This window comes from Rattus norvegicus, chromosome 15, assembly GCF_021556685.1.
Source record: "Rattus norvegicus strain SHRSP/BbbUtx chromosome 15, alternate assembly SHRSP_T2T, whole genome shotgun sequence".
In the NCBI taxonomy this organism is placed as follows: Eukaryota; Metazoa; Chordata; class Mammalia; order Rodentia; family Muridae; genus Rattus; species Rattus norvegicus.
Window position 1 is genome coordinate 21,178,186 of NC_141548.1, and position 19,857 is coordinate 21,198,042.

Consider the following 19,857-nt stretch of genomic DNA (forward strand, 5'->3'; position numbering starts at 1 on the left):
CATGGTGCTTGCTCAAAAACCACCAGCTGTAATAGATTTACTCCTGGTGCTATCCTATAGCCACATAGTTGAATTCAATCATTAACCTTAGTGATTTGAATTCTGCTGTGCCTAACATTAGCTTTTGTTCACATTCAGAGGACAGAGCCTTTGACTCCTTTCTATTTTTGAGGGGAGCCTTTCAACTAGGCTTCTCTGCCCCTGCACATAGAGTCTCTATGTCCCCTTTCAAGTACATAAATTCTATAATAACCCTCCCTCCAATTCGGTTGGTTTCATAGCATGAAAAACCAGGGCCAGGCTCTTTACAGATTCATTACTTCCTTACCTTGTCCAGTACAAAGATTGCAGCACTGTATCAGGTGGGACACATGCTATCGTGCTCCCTGGTGCCCCTGCCTTCCCCAGTCATAATCCACATCCCAGTGTGAGCCCCCAAGTCCATCTATCAGACTGCCCTTATTTCAAAGCCCCCAGTTATAAACTGCCAGAACTCTAGCTCCTACTGCTGACCCACCCATCACTCCCCAGTGTGGAAACTGCCACTCTTGCAGCGTCTTCTCTGTGAGGTTTGGGTCATGAATCCCACACTTGGGACAAGATGAAGCTCCTAAGCCTGCTGCCCTCCTTCATGCCTGCCTGCCTCTGCTCATTCTGATGCCTCAGACCCAAAGCTCACCCTGGGTGCCTTTTCCTCCTATTTTCTCAGTTTAGCTCTCAAGACTTTTTCAAATACACTTTCATGTAAAAGGAATACTTCTCATCTCAAATCTTGGAAAACATAAAGTATTATGGACAAGAGCAACTGTGATTCATGCTTTTGATTTATTTTTGCAAGATATTTTCTTGTAGACATATTTATTATTCCCATCTGTAAGTAGTTTTTATACAAATGTGTGTTTGAATTTGTTTGTTTAGTCCTTATCCTGGTAGTACCTTTCGTTTCTCTCTTTTCTTCTACGTATCGTAAGGCTACAATTTTTTAAACTGTAATTTTGACAATATCTCTAGTTCTTCTTTGGAATGGAATTTCAGGTTGAAAATGCTGGCACCCTAGGTCTTTTTAGGCTCTTAGTGTATCTGTAGCACGGCTGTTATCCAGGAAGGATGTAGAAATTGACAAACTTCCCAGAGGATCATGAATATTTACATCTCAATAACCTCCATGTAGGTCACAGAGTTTTGCTTGGCCGTCCATCATTTAATTCAGCGTCTGTATTTCTGTGATTAGGCTGCATGGTTTTCTACATTTCTCAAGGATATGTGTTCCTTCTTCTGTGAACTGTCTTTGAACGTGCTGTCAGTTTTCAGTTGTCCTGTGTAGCCATTCTCAGTGCTTTAAGGAAACACCTGCTCCCTGAGAAGTTCTTCAGACAGGTTTGCTCTGCTGGGGACATCTTAGCACTGCAGGAGCCCATTGCTACTGAGAGTCTCCATTTACATTAAACCGTTCAGGCTTGTCTCCCTCTAGTGGACAAGGAGCAAAGTGCACCCAGCCAACTGCTGTGCATGAGGTCTGACTGTGTCAGGGATTTAATACTTTACTGATCAACCAGTGAGGATCCCTGCCCAGTGGACTGTAACTGGACATGGCTGTCATCAGACCAGTTTGTCAGCATTTCAGGTAAAACAAACAGGAACACTAAGCTCTTGGATAAGCCTAGGAAATTTTGTTGAGGTAGTATTAAGACCTACTTTGGAAAATCCACACTTGCATAGCTAGAGATTGAAATATTGATGCCAATTCTTTGCTCATAGAAACAATATCAGATGCTTTTCTTTTACATAAAAAACATCATTCTTTGAAAACTTTATAAAATTACATTTATGGATTCATCTGGCGCTTTATTAAATTCTCTAGCAAATACCATAGCGCACCTTCTAACAGTAGAACACAAAAAATTACACCTACTTGGAAGTCTTCTTCAGCTCTGTCCACAAGTTTAAAGGTTTCATAGTAAGCGCGGTACTGTTGGGGAGAAAAATCATCCCACAGATAAAGATAATGGCTTTCAGAAGGAAGGAATTACATTATTTTGTTTGTCTTATCCTGAAATTTTCAGCCTGTGGCTGATGGATATGGACAAGGAGCCTGTAAAGAGAAGCCTTAGGAGCATCAGGGAGATGCAGCTTACTGACTCCCTCAAGGCCTGCATTCTCAGATCAAAGATCCCAGGCTTCCCCACACACATCTTTTGATTTTATATTTTTGCTTTTGTATTGGTTACTTTATTTACATTTCTAATGTTATCTCCCATCCAGGTTTCCCCTCCACAAACCCCATCCCACCCTTTTGCAACATGCCCCTGCTTTGAGGAGGATGCTCCCCCCCACCACATTCTTCTGCCTCACGCTCTAGCATTCTCCTACCTTGGCCCCTCAAACCCACACAAAATCTTTAGCTAGTGTCCTCATATGCATACTTTATTCAGTCCTGTTTAGCTTCTATCCACTATTATATGTTTGCTTAAAAGTAACTAGCAGAGACATGGACACACCAGTGAATTGGGATTTTGAGTAGAAGTAAAAAGATAGAAAGCATGATTATTAAAATTTAGGAGGTGATCAGATGAAAGACCTGGCCATCTCATGTGAATTAGTCTTTTGCTTAAGGTAGATTCTATATAAGGTGGGAGTAGGAGGTACCCTAAATAGACCCCTACTTTCCTGTGTCCAGCCTCCATCTATGCCCTCATGTCACTTGTGTCCCTGTAGTCTCCTCAGAGCTCTGTGAGGTGCCTCAAATCATGACTCTCTCTGCTGCCTTTCAGGTCACATTGCTACCTAGATCAGAACAACCCCAGACCACCATTCTGAGACTAGGTACTTTTCCTTATGGCATTAGACCTCCATGCCTACTGGATTCTAAATCCACAATGAAACACATTGACCCTAATGGGACACAAACCTCAGAAATCATTATCAGTAGGAGTAACTGTGGTTAAGATCACTGAAGGCCACCCAGGAACATCTCTCAGGAAAGACACACATTCCTAGAAGGAATCTCCTTAGCCTCTGCCTCCAATCTCTACAGCAGTCAGTGTCTTGGTTATTTCAGTCCAGAGCATGAGGAACTTGACTTCCATTAGACTCACCTCTCACCTGTCACTGCTGGGTGGACACCGTCTCTCTCATTCCTGCTTCACGATGCCAACAGTAATGGTGGTGACCGTGACCACTTAGACCCTTCACTTCCCTGGCACAGTCCTGTGGCTTTTAACGTTTTCATGTTCTTATACAAAAGACTTGTGGGTAAACAGTCATTGTCTTCATTTTACAAACCTAGAAATGCATTAAACAGCCAAACAGCACTGTCCTTCAAGTCAGCTTAAATATCACCCTTTTTAGGAGTCTCTTTGAGATGGTGTCTAAAGGTCTAAGTGTCCAGGTTAGAATCCTCTCTTCAGAGTCGTGGCTTTCAGGGAAGATGGAGACATCTACATCTTGTTTTCCTAGTTTTATGGAAAGTCACTGCTCCTGCTTCCCATGATTCTGAAGCCGGAATGCGATGGAGTGAAGATGGCTTCAAGAACAGGTTCTGGGATATTATAAACACTTGATAATTAACTCGTGTATCATTTGCTCAGGAGGAGGTGCCCCTTTAATCTGCCAAGCTCTCCATTAGCCTTAATCATTCTTCTCCCTTACAGTCTGTGCAGATGCATAGGATGTTTTTCTCATTGTGTTTCTCACTCAGCTACAGTGTGCTGGATGAGGTAGGTAGGATGAGGTCTGATGTCTACTGAATGGATAGGACTCAGACCACAACCTTAAATTGATTTAGAACCAAACATTTCACAGATGTGGGATATATTTCTTGGTTATGTCCTCAGAGAGAGGTGTGGTGAAATGTAATTCCAACCAAAATTCCAACCATGTAAGAATGGTTGATAAAGGAATGGTTCTTGTATAACTAAAAGAAACAGTATACTTTTAAATTAAAAATATATTTATTTATTTTATATGTTTAGGGTTAGAGGTATCACTGTACACATGTGGAAATCAGAAGTTAACTCATGGGAGTTCGTTCTCTCCTTTCTACATGTGCATTTTCAAATCATTTGTACATGTCTGTGTGTGTGTGTGTGCCCGTAAATTCATGCACACTCATATATATGCATGTAATTAATAATATTCTGAATATAAACAGAGCATTTATTTGAGAGAGTGCCCTATGGTGGGTTCAACACTTATTGAGTAAAAGTTTTTGTTGTCAACTTGATGATGCTTTACAAGGATGATGGGGATTCAAACTCTGGTCCTCACTTTTGCATGGCAAGAGATTCCCTAACTGCGCCTTCTCCCCAATACCCTACAAGTACATTTCATAAGCTTCCTATGTTTACTATATGATTAGTAGATAGAGATTCAGATTCTATCCATTTAGATTAAGTTGTATGTGTCTTAGTGATTTTTGAGAACATGAAGAGGTCCTTAGATGCCTGCAGTTGTGGCTCATCTCTTCAATCCCAGCACTCGGGAGGCAGAGGCAAGTGGATCTCTGAGTTTCAGGCCAGCCTCGACTATGACCTTGTCTTCAAAACAAAACAAAAGAAAGAAAGAGAGAAAAAAAAGGAAAGAAAAAAGAGGTCGTCAGAAACAAGTCTGCAGACTACTGCCTTAGGCTAGCATGAAGTCTCCTGAGGAGATCAGACTCCTGATAATTTGCTATAATCACGAGGTACTAATAATAAACGAGAGCCACTGTTAGTAACCATGCTGATATTAATTAGTGAGGCCAAGCACTGGGTTCTGTGGTGTACATATACACAAGCACACAGGCATGCACATACACTCACACGCTCATAGGTGAACAAATACATATTTACTCCTAATTGTTTGGAACTAGAAAACCTTTTATCTTTCCCCAGAATGTGGAATATGTGCATACCCAGGAGACCTGGTAGAACAGAACCCTCCTGGAAGTGTCCCAAGGAAGCTTTGGAGACCTTGGACACTTGCATGGTGCAGCCCAGCTCCCGCTTACTCTGGTGTCAGGAAGGTGCAAGCCAGCTAAGCTGGGCATCTGCATCTTGTGCATGCAGGCCAGTTCCACAGATGGTTCAGCTAGTTCTTGTCCATGCATTCTTCTTGGCCTGAATCCTTTTTGGAGAACTGGTCTTCCATGGAGTTAGCGCTCCCAGGGACCTCCATCAGCCACTCCTCAGAATCATCCCGGTAAGGCTTGTAGCCACAAGGGCATCACTACTGGCCATTCACCTCGTCCTACATGAGGTTGGTCCTCTTCTTGGGATGGATGCCCTTAAAGCTCAACAACTGCTACCAGCAAGTGAGAGCCCTTGGCCAGGCAGTGGCTTCCTGCGGGGAAGGCCTGTGACAGGGTCCTGCAAGCACACTACCACCGCCTCCTCCATGCCTTGATCAGCAGCTTCCACACCTGGTTGATGAGATGCTTTGGGTTTTCCCACTCCAGGGCACGCAGCTCGGCCTCCAGCAAGGCCGTGGTCTGGCACAGCACCATCGGGGGTTGCTGTCAGAAGTCAGCAGGTTGCCCAGGTCGAACTCCAGTTCTAGCTCCTTGTGCACCATGATGTGCTACAGCTTCTCTGCTTCCTCCTGCTCTTCCTTGGCCAGCAGCACCTCTGCATTCTGCCCCTCCATGGCTCTCGCTTGGGTCTCAGGTCCCTCACTTTTGGGGATTTTAACTTTTAAAAATGGACAGAAAGTTTACAATTTGATGTTTGCCCTATACCTGAGCACCTATGTTGCCAGGAAAAGTGAGGTTCCATTGCACAAAATGGGGTTGTAAGACAGAGATTTCAGGAAAAAACATGGGTGAATATATTGAAACCATTCCTCCTCCAAGGCACACTCCATGAAACAACATTCTCCAACTTGCATACATTTAAAGGTGTAGGAAAAGAAATATTGGCCTCTAGGGAACAGAAAAAATTGTGGGAATTGGATTATATGTCACATGCATGGACCCTGGATCCTGGGTTTATACATTTCAGGAAGAAGAATATTCATCATCCAAGGTCTTTAGATCTTTGGCTGTTAACAAATATGTTCTATCCGTTTCAAGGCCTGATACAACTCTCCCTCTCCTCAGCAACTGAGTTGTAATGAAGCAGTGAGAACTCTGAAGCTCTGGAAGGAGAGTGTGCGAATGGGTGTTCCCTCGCTCAAAAGTGAGTCTCTGGAAAAGCCACTGCAGAAACTGGTCAGTCTGGGTAGAGGTAGTTAGCAAGTAAGCTATGGCATTTCCCAGTAACATCACCGCTAGTGTCTTCCCTGGAAATTCTCTTGTATCCAGGAGACAATAGAATCTTCTGTGATGTCAGCAGTGTTGTGGTGACACCAACTGCCTGAGCGATTTCCCTTCATTTCCTAATGGGTTCCCGAGGAGGCATGTTCTCCAGGATCCTCAGTCTATTTTGGAGGGACAATCATATCCATGTAGAGACCAGACCAAGGCAGAGGGAGGCCAGCCTTCTATCACGTTGGAGAACAAGACGAATGGAAAGGTCCTTGAGGAGGTCAAGTGAGTACTGGGCAGTGAAAGGGGAGCTTCCTGGAGGAGGTTGGCTTGAGCTGGTCCTTCCAGGAGTAGGAAGTATGATTTAGAGCCTCAGTCTTCCTAAATGGCTGAACCAGACACAACAATTTCTGATCATTAGTTTGACAGAGAACCAAGACCTGTTATATGTCAAGGGGCTTTCCTTGGATCTCTTTAGTGTCATGGGCAGTGTCAAAGAATACCAGGATGTGCCTGTGTAAGAATAACAAAGTGTCTCTCTCAGGATAGGCTGTTGAAGCACTTCATTCTCAGCTGTGTCCTGTAGACTACGTGGGTAATTGATGCCACGAGGGATACTCTCCTGGTCATATATCATGGTCACAGTTACTTTGTACTTGAACACACGTGAATAGGGATTCAAGATGTTAAACAGTTTGGACTCAAGGACTTACCTGCCTCACATCAGACATTAGCTTAGAAGGTCCTCGAATTCTTCTTGTTTAGGCCAGCTTTAGAATTTCAGTGCAGAAGAATGGCTGTAGGAGGTGTGGTCTATATCTATGATGGCATATGTCACCATATGTCTATGATGGTGGGGAACAGGGACTGAGCTGAGTTCAGCTTAAAGATAGCTTTCTTGTTCTGTCAGGGAGTCACTGTATCTGTAGAACTGTTCATCCTCAGACTTCTGTTTTAGAGTAAGCATAGTTTTTCTTGACATTATGTCCCCATATATGCCTGTTTAAGGGTGTTTATCTACCTACAGAGTCTGATCAGAAGGCATCATCCCAACCCTCCACGACACCTGTTGAGGAGGAGAGAATGAAGCGTTTGGAGAACCTCAAAACTGATCTCCACAAGATGCAGAAGGAGAGAGATGAACTCAGGAGAATCCTGGCGGATTACCCTGGAAAGAATTTAAATGACAGGTAGTCACAGTGCAAGTGCTGTTTAAATCCACATTTCCTCACATCACAGTAGGCTACAACTCCAGGATGGGCTCATGGTCAAAATCACTTTCCTGATTGCATCAGAATGTGAAGATCAGATGGGAATGAGAGGGTGGCACAGGCTATTTTGATTCCTACAAACGTAAATCATAGCCTATGGCCTGAATTACAGTCTGGGAATAAGGGTAGTAGAGTGTGTGCTCTCATTGTGTTGTTTAAGTAGCCTGGACAGGTGTTGCGTTGTGGGAATTTCTAGGTGCTCTGATTATGACCAATCATTGTTGTAATTGACGTGGAGGTGCTTTGGGTTCAATAGGTCCTGTGAAGAGCTGGAGGGGCCTAATCCCTCTTGCTGCCTCACAGTGTGTGACTGCACTGTCAACAGGGTATCATTGCTTTTCTCTGATTTTATTGATTGTATTTTGAGATAATGCCACATTCTTGTATTTATTTGGCATTCTAATTGTATGAGAGAGAGAGAGAGAGAGAGAGAGAGAGAGAGAGAGAGAGGGAGAGAGAGAGTGTGTTTTGTGTGAGTTTGTGTGTGTGTATGCATGTGTGAGTGCGTTTGTGTGTATAACTTAAGATCTGGGTATTCTGTGTTCTGATTTGGCCTGAGAATTATCCTATGTCAATTTCCATGGAATGATAATGATGTGGCTGAGAGCCTCACTTTGAACAGTACAACATTTCACATCTGCTCAGGTGGACACACATGGCAATCTCCTGGTGTGTGTTATAATTTCTTTTCCCTGTAAATACTGTCCATGTTCCTTTGGGTTTTCATGTAGTAATAGATTCTATGATTGAGAATTGTTACCTAAGAACAGGAGAATAGGCTTCATGGGTTTAAGTTGGAGCCTGGATGGTGGCACAGGACCCTCGAATGTTCTTGGCAAGCTAGTCTATTCCTTCAAACCCTGTCAGGGAGCTCAATCAAATCAGCTCCCTGCTTTTGTTTCCTGGCACTGCTGTCCCCGCGGCCATAATAATAAACTTAATAAATACCAAATGGACCCAAAACCAAGGAGCAAGGGTGTGGCATGTCCTAGGCTGGGGTAGTTCAGGATTCAGTCTAAATTCATATAATTCTTGTATCCTTCATTCATAATGTTATTTGATCCTTGGACCACGCCCTGCCACAGGAACAAGTTTGAGTCCGAGATGCTCATGATGCAGCACGAGGAAGTGATGACCGACATGAAGAAAATGAGCGAGCAGATCAATACCGCTTTGGTCAAATGTAAAAACCTTACACTGGAAAATGACTGGTACTGGTGAGTAACTTACAAGGTTGTGACCCCAGCACTAGGCAAGCATATGTCAGCCCATTCTTATCTTTGAAATAAAGTGAGGATCAGGCTTTATAGTGTTTGAAGCATACCAGGAAGCCTGTCTCAAAGGAAGGCTCTAGGATTTTTACCTCTTGTAGATAGTTTGAACAAATGGAAAGAGACTGTGAGATTCATCAGTCATTGTCCTTCCCAAATAGGGATCCTGTACATAGAAAATGTGTGAACAATGATGGAGTCATCAATCAATCCTGATGCTCTGGGGCTCTGACAGGACACACACAGCACACACACACACACACACACACACACACACACACACACACACACACACAGGACACATAGAAAGATTGGCCTCCAAGGGACATTCTAATAAAAAGGACATATAAGTACACACAGGGATTATGTCCTCTTCTAGGAAAAACTTGAATCAATGGTGTCAGGTTTTTGAGAAGTGCCCTGAGTCTTCTGGAATGTTGCTCTTTTCTCCATTTGACCTGTCTCTAGGTTATGCTCCATGGCTACTGTGGACTTGGACTATAATCTGGGGCTCTCTTCTGATCAGGACCCTAGAACGAGGAATGGACTTGGAGGAAGTTGGAGCCTGGCTGGGATTCACCATTTTTTCTTTGTGTCTCAGCCGCAGCTTCTGCCCCCTCCTAACTGAGTGTTTTGAGCTGAAGAACAATGCCCAGAGAGCATGGAATGAGTACAAGAGGCTTCTAAGGGATCAGATTGCACTGGAAGAATCCATTAAGGAAACAACAAGGTTCTGTGGGGAAGCCAGTATGAAAATCCGAGTAACAAGCAGCCTCAGGTAGGATGAATGAAGCATCAAGGGCAGGTTTTCCTGATATCTAAGCAGAAACCAAGTCAAACCAATTTAACCTTTCTCCAAATTATCCAGAAACTCTCCTAGGTCTCATCCAGTTGTTCATTTCTTTGCCCATTTACAAAACTTTCTGTGATTCTAGCTTCATGCAAGAAACTGGAGGATTGACAACCAAATCCTCCTGCTCAACTAGAAAATGCATTTCCTTAAGGGGGATCTGTTGATCACACATTGCACACTTACATGCCATTATGCTAGAGGGATGCCATGTGGTAGCCGTCTTTGTAGTGCACAGAACTGATTAGAGTTCAGTTCAATTGCTAAAAGAATGTCTCTCATTGTCAATCATGATGGGGCTTGTGGACTTTCTCTCCTTTTCCCCGTACATTGAAAATGGTCCCTTCTGCCTGTCCAAATCGTGGTTCATAGTGACGGAGCTTGAGAAGCAGTGTGTCAGTCCTGTTCTATGTCAGTGTTTTAGTGTTCTTTCCTGGGGCTTCTGTCCTGGAGCTGACTGGATGAACAGGGATGTAAGAAAGGCTTCTCTCAGGGTGAGGGTTTGTGTGAGATATGTGAGGGTTAGAGGGAAATTTTTCTCCAACTCTCTCAACCTCGTGTGCCCAAGAAGTGCATTCCCCATACAGGTTTACTCTATAAGGGATGGAGAGCAGTGTCTACGCTCTCACTTGACACATTTCCTTTGCCTAATCTGTATTCAACAACTGTGCTTCCAGAAGGATGGCCTCCCCATTCTTTTCTGCTTCTCACTTATGATTTCTCTCTCTCTCTCTCTCTCCGCACCCCTCCCTCCTTCCCTCCCTCCCCCTCTCCATTTCTCTCTGACTCTGTGTGTGTGTGTGTATGTGTGTGTGTGTGTGTGTTTGTGTCGTTGGGCACAGATGTGTGAACATGGTTATGGCTATGGTACATATGTTACATTGGGAGTTGCTTGTTTTAAGTGTTTGCGGTATGGGTGCTTACATATAGAAGTGTGTGTATATGTGTGTTTGTGCATATGTGTGTGTGTGTGAACACAACAAGTTTCTGAACACAGACACATATTTATATATATTGTATTAGTCTATATGTACACATATAGAAATGTAAAAGAGAGAAGAAGAGGAAACACAATGTTTCCAATTAGTTTTAAACTGTTCTTAATGGGGTTTTGATTACTATTGAAATTATTACAGTGGGAAAACTATTCATCAACATTGACATTACTTGGAGAAATCTGAGGAATAGGGTACAGGGATGTGAGGAGAGGCTGCTGTGTGATGTCCATGTACCTGAGTGTGGAAAGTGCTGACTCAGGGCTCTTCTGCCTCCTTTGCTCTCGGTGTACAGTAACACTGGAAGGTCATGTGCTTGTTGTCTCTTCTCAACATCCTGGTTATGTTAATCATTACCTGCCACCACTTTCTTTCCAGATTGGCCTAAACTTGGTTGAATATACATTGGCTTTGGAGTTTGCTCTGGAATTTGTTAATTGAAAGATTAATTTGCTTAGAGTTGAATCTGCAGGCAGAAGATGTCCAGGAGTTATGCTGAGGTGGAATCACATCTTTGCCTCAGACAGAAACTTAGGCTCAGAATAGTCCACAGCACTCACCCTGTGTTGGGTCTGTGGCACTCTTAACCATTGTTATTCAAAATCATTTGTTCTGAGTGAAAATCATCTGTAAGGAGGGTTTAGAAAAGTGATGACCCTCAGACATTGCTGGAGGTGTCAAATGGGTAGCCCTGTGAGAAGCCATGTACAACTCTTGTGAAAGTTCAACCTTTGACACAGCGATTCCAGAACAAGAAGTAGGTGTCAGCAGAGAAACTGTGGCACATTAGTGTGGTAGTGGTTCACCTCAGAGCAGCCATGAAGCAAAATTATCCAGAAGTCTACCAGTCAGAAAGTGAAAAGGTACAATGTTGTCCAGCATTTCCATGGACTGTGGCTGAGTTTGATTATACCTGCCAGCATTTGACTTTGAATCAGTCAGCCTTATCTCACTCGAAATATATCTGATAGCATCCCAGTCCAAGTTTTACCTTGGATTGTGGTTATGGAGATTTCCTAGCTGTTTGTGCTGGTAGTTTGGCTCCCCGGTCAGGTACTGTATCCTAAAGGGTCCTCATATTGAAAAATGCAGCTCACTTTGCATGCACTGGGAAACAGTGAGCAGAGGACAGAAGAGGCTCACCTGCCCCCACCCAGTGCTCTGTTGCCTGAAATCAGCCTCCTGTGCACAGCCTTGTGACCTTGCTAAGGAGGCTAGGCTAACAGGCCTAAATGTCACATTTCTAATTTCTGATTTTAAGGGGAATACACTTTATTGGCTGAGCTGTCTTTAGCCTATGCTCACTGTGTACTTACCCCATTCCAGGTTTTTTTTTTTCTTATGCCACAATAGTAGACTGGGTGATCTCTTCTATTACCATTAACTGGGAAACTAAGCACATTCTGCAAAATACTCTGCTTGTATGTGTGAACAAATATATTTGGGTGAGTTCAAAGGTGTGTATGTCTGTCTGTCTGTCTGTCTGTCTGTCTGTCTGTCTGTCTCTGTATACATGCCTGTCTCCATGGACAATATAATCTTCTAATGACCAGGATGAAGAGAGAATGTAGGAAAGTCTGTAGGACGCCCTGAATCAGAACAAACTGTTCACTGAGCAAAAGGCCTTGTCTGAGAAGATGCGGCATCATTTCGGTGTCACTGAGATGATTTGAAAGCACAGGATGAGAGGACCCAAGTAGATTACCTGTACTTATAAACTGTCTTATTGGGTGTGTGACTTTCATCATAGTTATCAGCATCTGTCAGCTAGGAGCAGCTCAGAATATTATTCCTGTCCATTTTAAAAGAAATTCCATCCATGAAGTGTATGTGATCCATAGAGATTCTGGCTATTGTGTACTGATCCCTCCAGTCGAGCTCTCTTGTATTATCTGAGCCCAGTGCCTTTAAGTCTCCCCACAAATAGTTTTATGATAACCATAAACAAAGGAGTGGTATAGATTATTTTCTGCATGTGTATCTCCTTTAGAGTTCAATGCCTACCCTTGGCAAGATTTCCATGCAGTATATTTTTGCCAAATATAATATCACTTCAGTGTGCATGTACTTCTTTAGATATTGTTTCTCTGGGTCTTTGCAGATATCGAGGTTGTATTTGGACCCCAGGCATATTCCTGCAGTGGAGGAATAATGATAGTCTTCATTTCAGTGATGGACAGGCCTCCAAGGCCTTCCTATTGTTTTCTAGGTTGTTCACATCTCTCCTCAACTGACGTTGAGACATTGCTACATGATTTTAAAATATAATATATATGGATGATTGGAATTATCTGCTGTTCACTGTTCAATTTTTAGCAGTTTTAAAAGCTGGGAAAATATGCAGGCCTGTGGGATCTCTTACCCTTGTGTCCTGGCCATGAGAAAATGACCTCAGATGAAAGATCATCCTGGATTATCCTGCTGAATTGTGCGCTGTGTATGGGAGAAGTGACATGGCAGGTCCTCACCAGGCCTTTTCCCCCCCTAGGTCTGAACACTCCAGCAGACGCTTGCCCATGGCCCAGACCAGGACCACAGCTCTCAGAGACAGACCTGTCCAGCAGGAGCACTGAGGGTGCAAAGATTGACAACACCTCCCGCATCTCAGTCCTTGTAACCTTTCCAATCTTGGGCTGAATTTGAAAGACCTTGAGATGTGGCATGGAACACGCCTCACGTTTAACCCTTTGACGACTTGTCCATCAACAACCAACCACCCTGTATGAGGCAGGTCTACATTCCTCTTGAAGAGATTTTACCATCTTACCTGCCGTTCTGCTGTGTTTGCAAGGCCAGCAACAGGCTGGAGTTACATGTTGAAAAATCAGCATGAATTGAATGCTGACTAATTTACTTGTTATATTTGGTTTTTAGTTTGAAGTTTGGTTCTTTTATGCATTTGTTTTTATTTGTTTAAGTTTGAAGTTTTTTATTCATTTGTTAACTTTAGTGTATGTAATTAATATTAATTAATTAATATTCCTAAGGCTATATACATTGAACTCATTGACTCCCCAATTTAAAATGTTCTTGAATAAATTCATGTTTGTCTATAAATAAAAATGTGACCTTTAACCCTTCACTCACAAGGCCGTCCTGAGTCGTGTGTGGTTCTTCCTCCTGTAACAGCACAAGTGTAAGGCAACAGTGGTTTTCTGCAAGTCTAATGCAGCGTAGGCTTCATCATCAGTTCACAGCCAGCCAGAGCTATGCAGGAAACTGTGCTCTTGATGTAGACAGTGTGTCATGCTCTGTGGAACCCCCCTTCATGATGAAATATATCCTTGCTTTATCCCTGTGCTGACAAATTTAGCTTCCTTTATAATGACAAACAAAGGAGAAACACAGAAGTATTTCTCTAATACATCTAATTGGAAATAAAACAATTCAGTATGGGAATGTAAAATGTTCAGGACACACAGACTTTGATGCTTGTGGATTCCTTGAAATATAGCATCAACTATGACTGCATATTTAATGAATTCCACCAATTGTAGAGGAATGAACATTTTTACTATTTTTGTTGTTGGTTTGTTTGTTGTTATTGATAATGATGTTTTGCTGAGTTCATTTTGATATATATCATAGCTTCTTTTGGGCGGAGGTCTTACAGTTTTGAATTATTTCTTTTTTTGCAATTTGTAGTGGATATTTTTATCTATATTTCAAATATTCTGTCCCTTTCCAGTTTCATCCCATAAAATCCCTATTCTCTCCCCAGAATGCCTACCTCTATGTGGGTGCTACCCCACATGCCTGTTGTCTCCGTCCCACCTCCCCATATTCGTTTTCATGCAATTCTGCCAGCGGCCAGCAGAGGGCAGTGGATTTCACTGGGATGTGATGTGACAAGAGAATTGTTAATTGCCCCTTAGGTCCTCTGGGATTCAAATTCTCAAACAGATGAGCCATGTCTCCAGTCCCTGTCCTGGACTTTTGCAATGAATTCCATTATTTACAACTTGTCTGCCAATTCTGTGAGTTCATTGAGAGAGCATTTTCTAATTTGTCATTAATGATTTTTTTTAATGACCATTTACAGAAATTGTTAAACATTATTTCCCTGTGCACATTCACTAATGGGCTTATATTTGACAAGATTTGTAAAACTAAAACGTAATTTAAATGGGCTATATACATAAGCATAATACAGTTGAAGAAACTTAAATGACTTAGAAACTCATATTAAATATTTATTATCCTTGGACACTACAGAAATGCCAATCAAAATTATTCTGAGATATTTTTTCATACCTTTCATAACTTAGTTTAGTAACACATAAGAGAATTCACTCCTACTGGGTATGGAGCAAGGGGAACATTGAGAGTCTCCTGTAGATTTGCAATGCAAATTTCTGTAGCAACTTTGGAGATCAGAATGCAGTTTCTTCAGGAAGGTGGTAATGGGTAAACCTCAAGATACAACACCAAGGCATATATCCTAATGTTGACTCATCCTAGTATACACACCCTTTCTCCACCATGTTCAGTGAAGCTCTCTTATAATATTCAGAATTTGGAAATATTCAAGTGGTCCCTTACGAGATGAGTGCATAAAGAAAGCATGGTACATTTCCAGACTGGATTGCTGATTAATAACTACAAAAGTAAAAAGGAAAGCATGCAATTTTCAGGACAATGAATGGATCTTGTAAAATCATCCTGGATGTGGTGATCCATTTCAATGAGGACAAATGGGATACATATTCACTGTAATCTGAATGTTAATTGTTCGACCTGTGTAACTGTATGATCACTTTAGTGTAAGGGTCAAGGGACGTGGGCCAGACTGTCCCCATTTTCGGTGTTGTTTGCCTTGATCATACATTTGTATGCCTTTCTGAAAGAGAAATGTATTCATTTTTATTTATATTGGTGAATTGTTCTTTGGCTGACTTTTTGTCTGTGGTCCCCCTGCATGCAGTTCTCTCAGTGGCCAGAAGAGGGCAGGAGATACCCTGTTATAGATGATGGGTAAGAGCCCTATAGGTCCTCTGAGTGAGCAGCAGATTTTGCATTGGGTTCTGTTGTTTATGGTCCTGAGTTTGCCTCTCCCCAACTGGTTATCTCTGATGTTAACTGTCGTGAGTGTCTCTGACTGGATCCAGCCTCATTGGAGGAATATAGAGCTCTGTGAGCTGGGCAACAGCTGGTCTCCTGGGAGTCAGGTAGTACTGTCTCTGTTTCGGGTGGGCCTCCTGGGTCTCTGGTTTGAGCAGGCCTCCAGGGTCCCTGGAGTACAAACCCACAGGCCTCAGAGAATTTTGAGAGAGTCTGTACTGTTATTTTCTAGCTTCCCTTCCCATTTCCTACATCTTCAATAGAGCACAGAGTTGACAACTATGAATTATATTTCCTAGGTGCCTCTCAAACCAAGAGTTTGCATGTGACTAAGTTTTGTCCAGAAACATATGAACGGAGTCCATAGGCAAAATGTCTGCCATTTTCTTCATGATGTTTACCCTCCGTAGTACTGAGGATCAAATTCCCATATTCTTAAAGATAGTTGATTTATTCAATATCAAGAATGTATGTGTAAAGTATCAATATCCGGTGTTCATAATTGTCTTATTTTGACTCCCAAAAAGCTGTACTTCCAGACCTGAGGGTCCCTGAGGGCTTCGAGTTGCCATTGCCAATGTTTGGACAGAAAGACAGAAGGACAGGGCAAGGGATTGGGAGGGAGTGGAGGATGAAGGGAATCACCATGATCCAGACTTAGAAGGATCAGAGTTAAGAGCTACAGGAGAGAAAGCAGCCTACAATGTAGGTGGAAGGGAATAGGACCCTATTGGGGGAGTGGGTTGTTTCCCAGAAGGCAACAGGCAGCAAAGATAAAACATAGATTTAAAAGGTGTTAATCCTGGGATGCTGGGTGGAAGGGAGGTGTATGGTAGCTGTCAGGAAGATTAGAAATGTCCAGACATTGACCGTGTGTGTGCCTGTGTGTGTGTGTTTCATTCGCAAAATCAGATAACTCTTGGGCAGGTGCCATGACTGCACTAAGGAGCCAAAGCTGTTTAATTAATTCACTGCTACAGTCTGGTACATTGAGGTACCAGGTGAGGGTCATATTAAACTGGACACGGGGTACACAGCCCAGTCAGCCAATGCACAGTTTATTCAGTTTCATTTCTGTTAAAGACAAAGCAGGATAAAAGTTTCCCACTGTTTCTAGTCTCTCCAGAAGCTGTTTCCCTAGCCATAGCATATCTTGGATCTTAGTGACCCAAACCACCTTGCAGAATGAGAAACATGTCAGCTATCCAACTCTTAGACGTGTTAGAGGTGCTTCTGTCTAATTAAGCTATAAAGAAAGTTACTTTCTCGTGAGAAAATGACCATGAAGTCCACGTCCTCAGGTTTGCAGCTTCCTTGGCAGACAGAGCACCAGGATCCTCTGCTTGAGGACGTTCACCTCCTCTGTATCTCAGTGTGGTGAGAGTGAGCGAACCATCCCAGGGTGCCCTGCCTCTGGAAAACTAGGAACAGTCGCCTCACGGCATTTCTCTACAGTACAGTAAAATAGTGTCACCCCTAATCCCTAGAGAATGGCTCAGCAGACAGAGGGACCTGTGGCCCTCAATAGCCGGAGAAATGCTGCCCTCTGTGTATTGGCTGCCTAATTTTGGGCTATCACAGGCAAGGAAAAGTCTCAATATTTGCACCACATCCAGCCTTTTCCAATAGTTTGGCCCTAATAAATTTAAGGACACAATCATTTTAGTATTAGTAATTTATTCCACATTTCATCTACCTAATCCAGACTGTACCTAAATCGGGGAAAATGAAAGGAAGTAAATTCTTAGTCATCTCAGATGTCAGAGTCAGGGACTTAGAGAATTATACAACGTTTGTTGTGTGACTAAACCTTCAAGAAGTTCCTCTTAAGCCTTGAGTGTGACCAAGGAAGACTAAGCCAGAAAGCAACATTCTGGTTCACTTTTATACCAGACTCAAGGACAATCATACACAACACACAGTCAGTCAGACATTTTATGGCCTCTCCTGCTCACATGGAAACCATGGAGCCAGAAACCCAGACGATAAACTTCAGTCCAAACAAAAGAAGCCAATTAAAACAACAACAATAAAGAAACCTGGTTTGGTGGCACACACCTTTGCTGGGGAGACAGAGACTCCATGTCCTCCCTAGCCAGCCAGCCCAGCTGACCTGTCCTATTCCGAGGCAATGAAAACTCCCGTTTTATAAAAATGGTGGACGGCACCTGAAGTGTAACACCCAAGGTTGTCCTCGGCCCCCACACATGCAAGCTGGATTCTGGATGGTGTTTCCTTCTCCTCTGGAAGACACAGGAAACTCTACCATTCAGCTCCTCCAAGGCTTCAGGCATCTGCATGGAAGGCACAGCAAGAGGAGAGACAGTGTCAGTGCATCCACTGCTCCACCACAGTCTGCTTTCTCATTAGTAAACAAAAGGCCTCCCAGGAATTCTGAGGCCTGCAAAGAAGGAGGTAGAAACAGCTTTTGAATGACTCCAAAGTGTTTTTAAAAAATCTATTGAGTGGGTTCTCATTTGAAGTTCATAGAACACTCACTTCCTAGTTTGAAAATTGGTATTTGAGGAGCAAATTAAACATCGAAGCTTTTTAAAAATGTATCTTAAGGAAACCAAAAAGGTCCAAATGATGACTGTTCTACTGTATAGAAGACTGTTAGTTAAGAATATGGAAAGCAAGACAGAATCAGAAAAGCCCACATTCTGTAATTCCTATTAAATTCAGCAATTTAGTTACTATGTTGAATTCTAATTAAAATGTTTAGTTGTTGGGACATAAGAAAGTCACATAGGACCAAAAGTAACACTGCAGAGATTGCTTTCTTGTGGTTGGTGGTGAGAGAGGGGCTAAGGGATCAGTGACAGCTCAGACTGGACCAACAAGCTCATCAGGTAAAGGAGATTGCCACCAAGCCTGGTGACTTGAGTGTGATCCCTGGAATCAGGTCCAAAGGAGAGAACTCCTCCCAAAAGTTACACTTTACTACATAGTACACAGTGGCAATCATGTACACAAGTGCACACACACACACACACACACACACACACACACAGAGAGAGAGAGAGAGAGAGAGAGAGAGAGAGAGAGAGAGGTGAATAAACATAATATATTTTGTAAAGGTTCGAACGTCACAATGCCTAAGAACGAATCTTAGCATCCAATCAGTGTTGCAGAACAGAAGAGAGAAGCAGGCCATTCAGCAGGAGCTGCAGGCCAAGTCTTCAGCAAGTGAGCAAGTTTCTAAGAAGGTGGGTCCTGAGGCAAAAACGATTGGGAACCAGGCTGTGTCCCAACAAATGGACCATCAAAGGATTTTTTGAGAACTCGATGCAGACATTTGCATTTGTACCAGAATTATTGTTAATGTTGGCATTCGTTCTACACTCCACCCAGCAGTTACCTAGCAACAGCCAAGTAGGCCTGGCTTGCTATAAAAGAGACTCTTTAGCCTCTCTTATGTTCCCTGACTCTCTAACCCCTTTGCTTTCCCTGACCCCATTCCCCTTTTCTTCCCCTGCCCCATTGCTCTTCACGTGCCTGATGCTCTAGAAAGCCAAAGAGGGCATCAGATCCTGTCAGTTGTGAGTTGGCAGGTTCTTGCTAGAATTGAACTTGGATTCTCTGAAAAAAGTCCAATGCTCTCAACCACTGAGTCAAGCTCCCTGGGTAAGCCATCCCCAAATAGGAGTTGAAGTGTCATTTCCACATCTAGATACCAGGATAAAGAGTCCCACCTCTAAATCCCATCTGTGAGTTCAGAGCATTCCAGGGGTATCTGAAAAGATCTTCCCAGTACAGGCCCAACACCTCTGAGACTTTCTCATGCTCTCCCACCCCAGCTTTAGTCTCCTTGATGTTGGCCTGGGCCCTTGAAAACGAAAGAAGTAAAAAGTTCTTGAGAAACTGTGGCTTTTTGTTTAGCTTCTGGTTCTTGGTGGCTTTTAGGAAAAGCTGGATTATACGAAAAAGATTTTGCCCATGAATTTGGGATCCTAGAATTCACATCCAACAAACTGGCGAGACTGGGCTCAGAGCTGGAGAGGGGAGACTCAGGTGGAATTTGAGAACTGTGCAAAGCTGCATCCCATTACCCTTTGCCACTGCAAGAGCGGGAGAGACCGATTTCACCGTTGTGCTGAGTTGTGCTGTACTAGGCTTGGTAATGAGAAAGCACAGGGCCTCCCTTTGTAGCCTCAGACTCCAGCCTCTGCTGTCTCAGTTCCCCAAG

At 43.0% G+C, this 19,857-nt stretch overlaps 1 protein-coding gene across 2 annotated transcripts; it reads left to right on the top strand.

Annotated features, from left to right (window-relative positions):
• Positions 1-6,354: 6,354 nt before the first annotated feature.
• Positions 6,355-13,180, top strand: LOC148000875 (uncharacterized). 2 transcript variants are annotated; one of them, XM_087587178.1, is made up of 5 exons: positions 6,355-6,505; positions 7,248-7,410; positions 8,577-8,708; positions 9,364-9,540; positions 13,096-13,180. In XM_087587178.1, the coding sequence occupies exons 1-5, from the start codon at positions 6,355-6,357 to the stop codon at positions 13,178-13,180; spliced, it is 708 nt and encodes a 235-aa protein (XP_087443304.1). The 2 variants fall into 2 exon arrangements, with proteins under 2 accessions (XP_087443304.1, XP_087443305.1); XM_087587179.1 differs by lacking the exon at positions 9,364-9,540.
• The last annotated feature ends 6,677 nt before the right edge of the window (positions 13,181-19,857 follow it).

Excerpts from the sequence above, each read along its gene's own strand:
- LOC148000875 (XM_087587178.1), top strand. The coding sequence starts at position 6,355 with ATGGGTTCCCGAGGAGGCATGTTCTCCAGGATCCTCAGTCTATTTTGG. Across the intron at positions 6,506-7,247 it reads AAGGTCCTTGAGGAGGTCAA|AGTCTGATCAGAAGGCATCA; the intron begins GTGAGTACTGGG and ends ATCTACCTACAG. Across the intron at positions 7,411-8,576 it reads GGAAAGAATTTAAATGACAG|GAACAAGTTTGAGTCCGAGA; the intron begins GTAGTCACAGTG and ends GCCCTGCCACAG.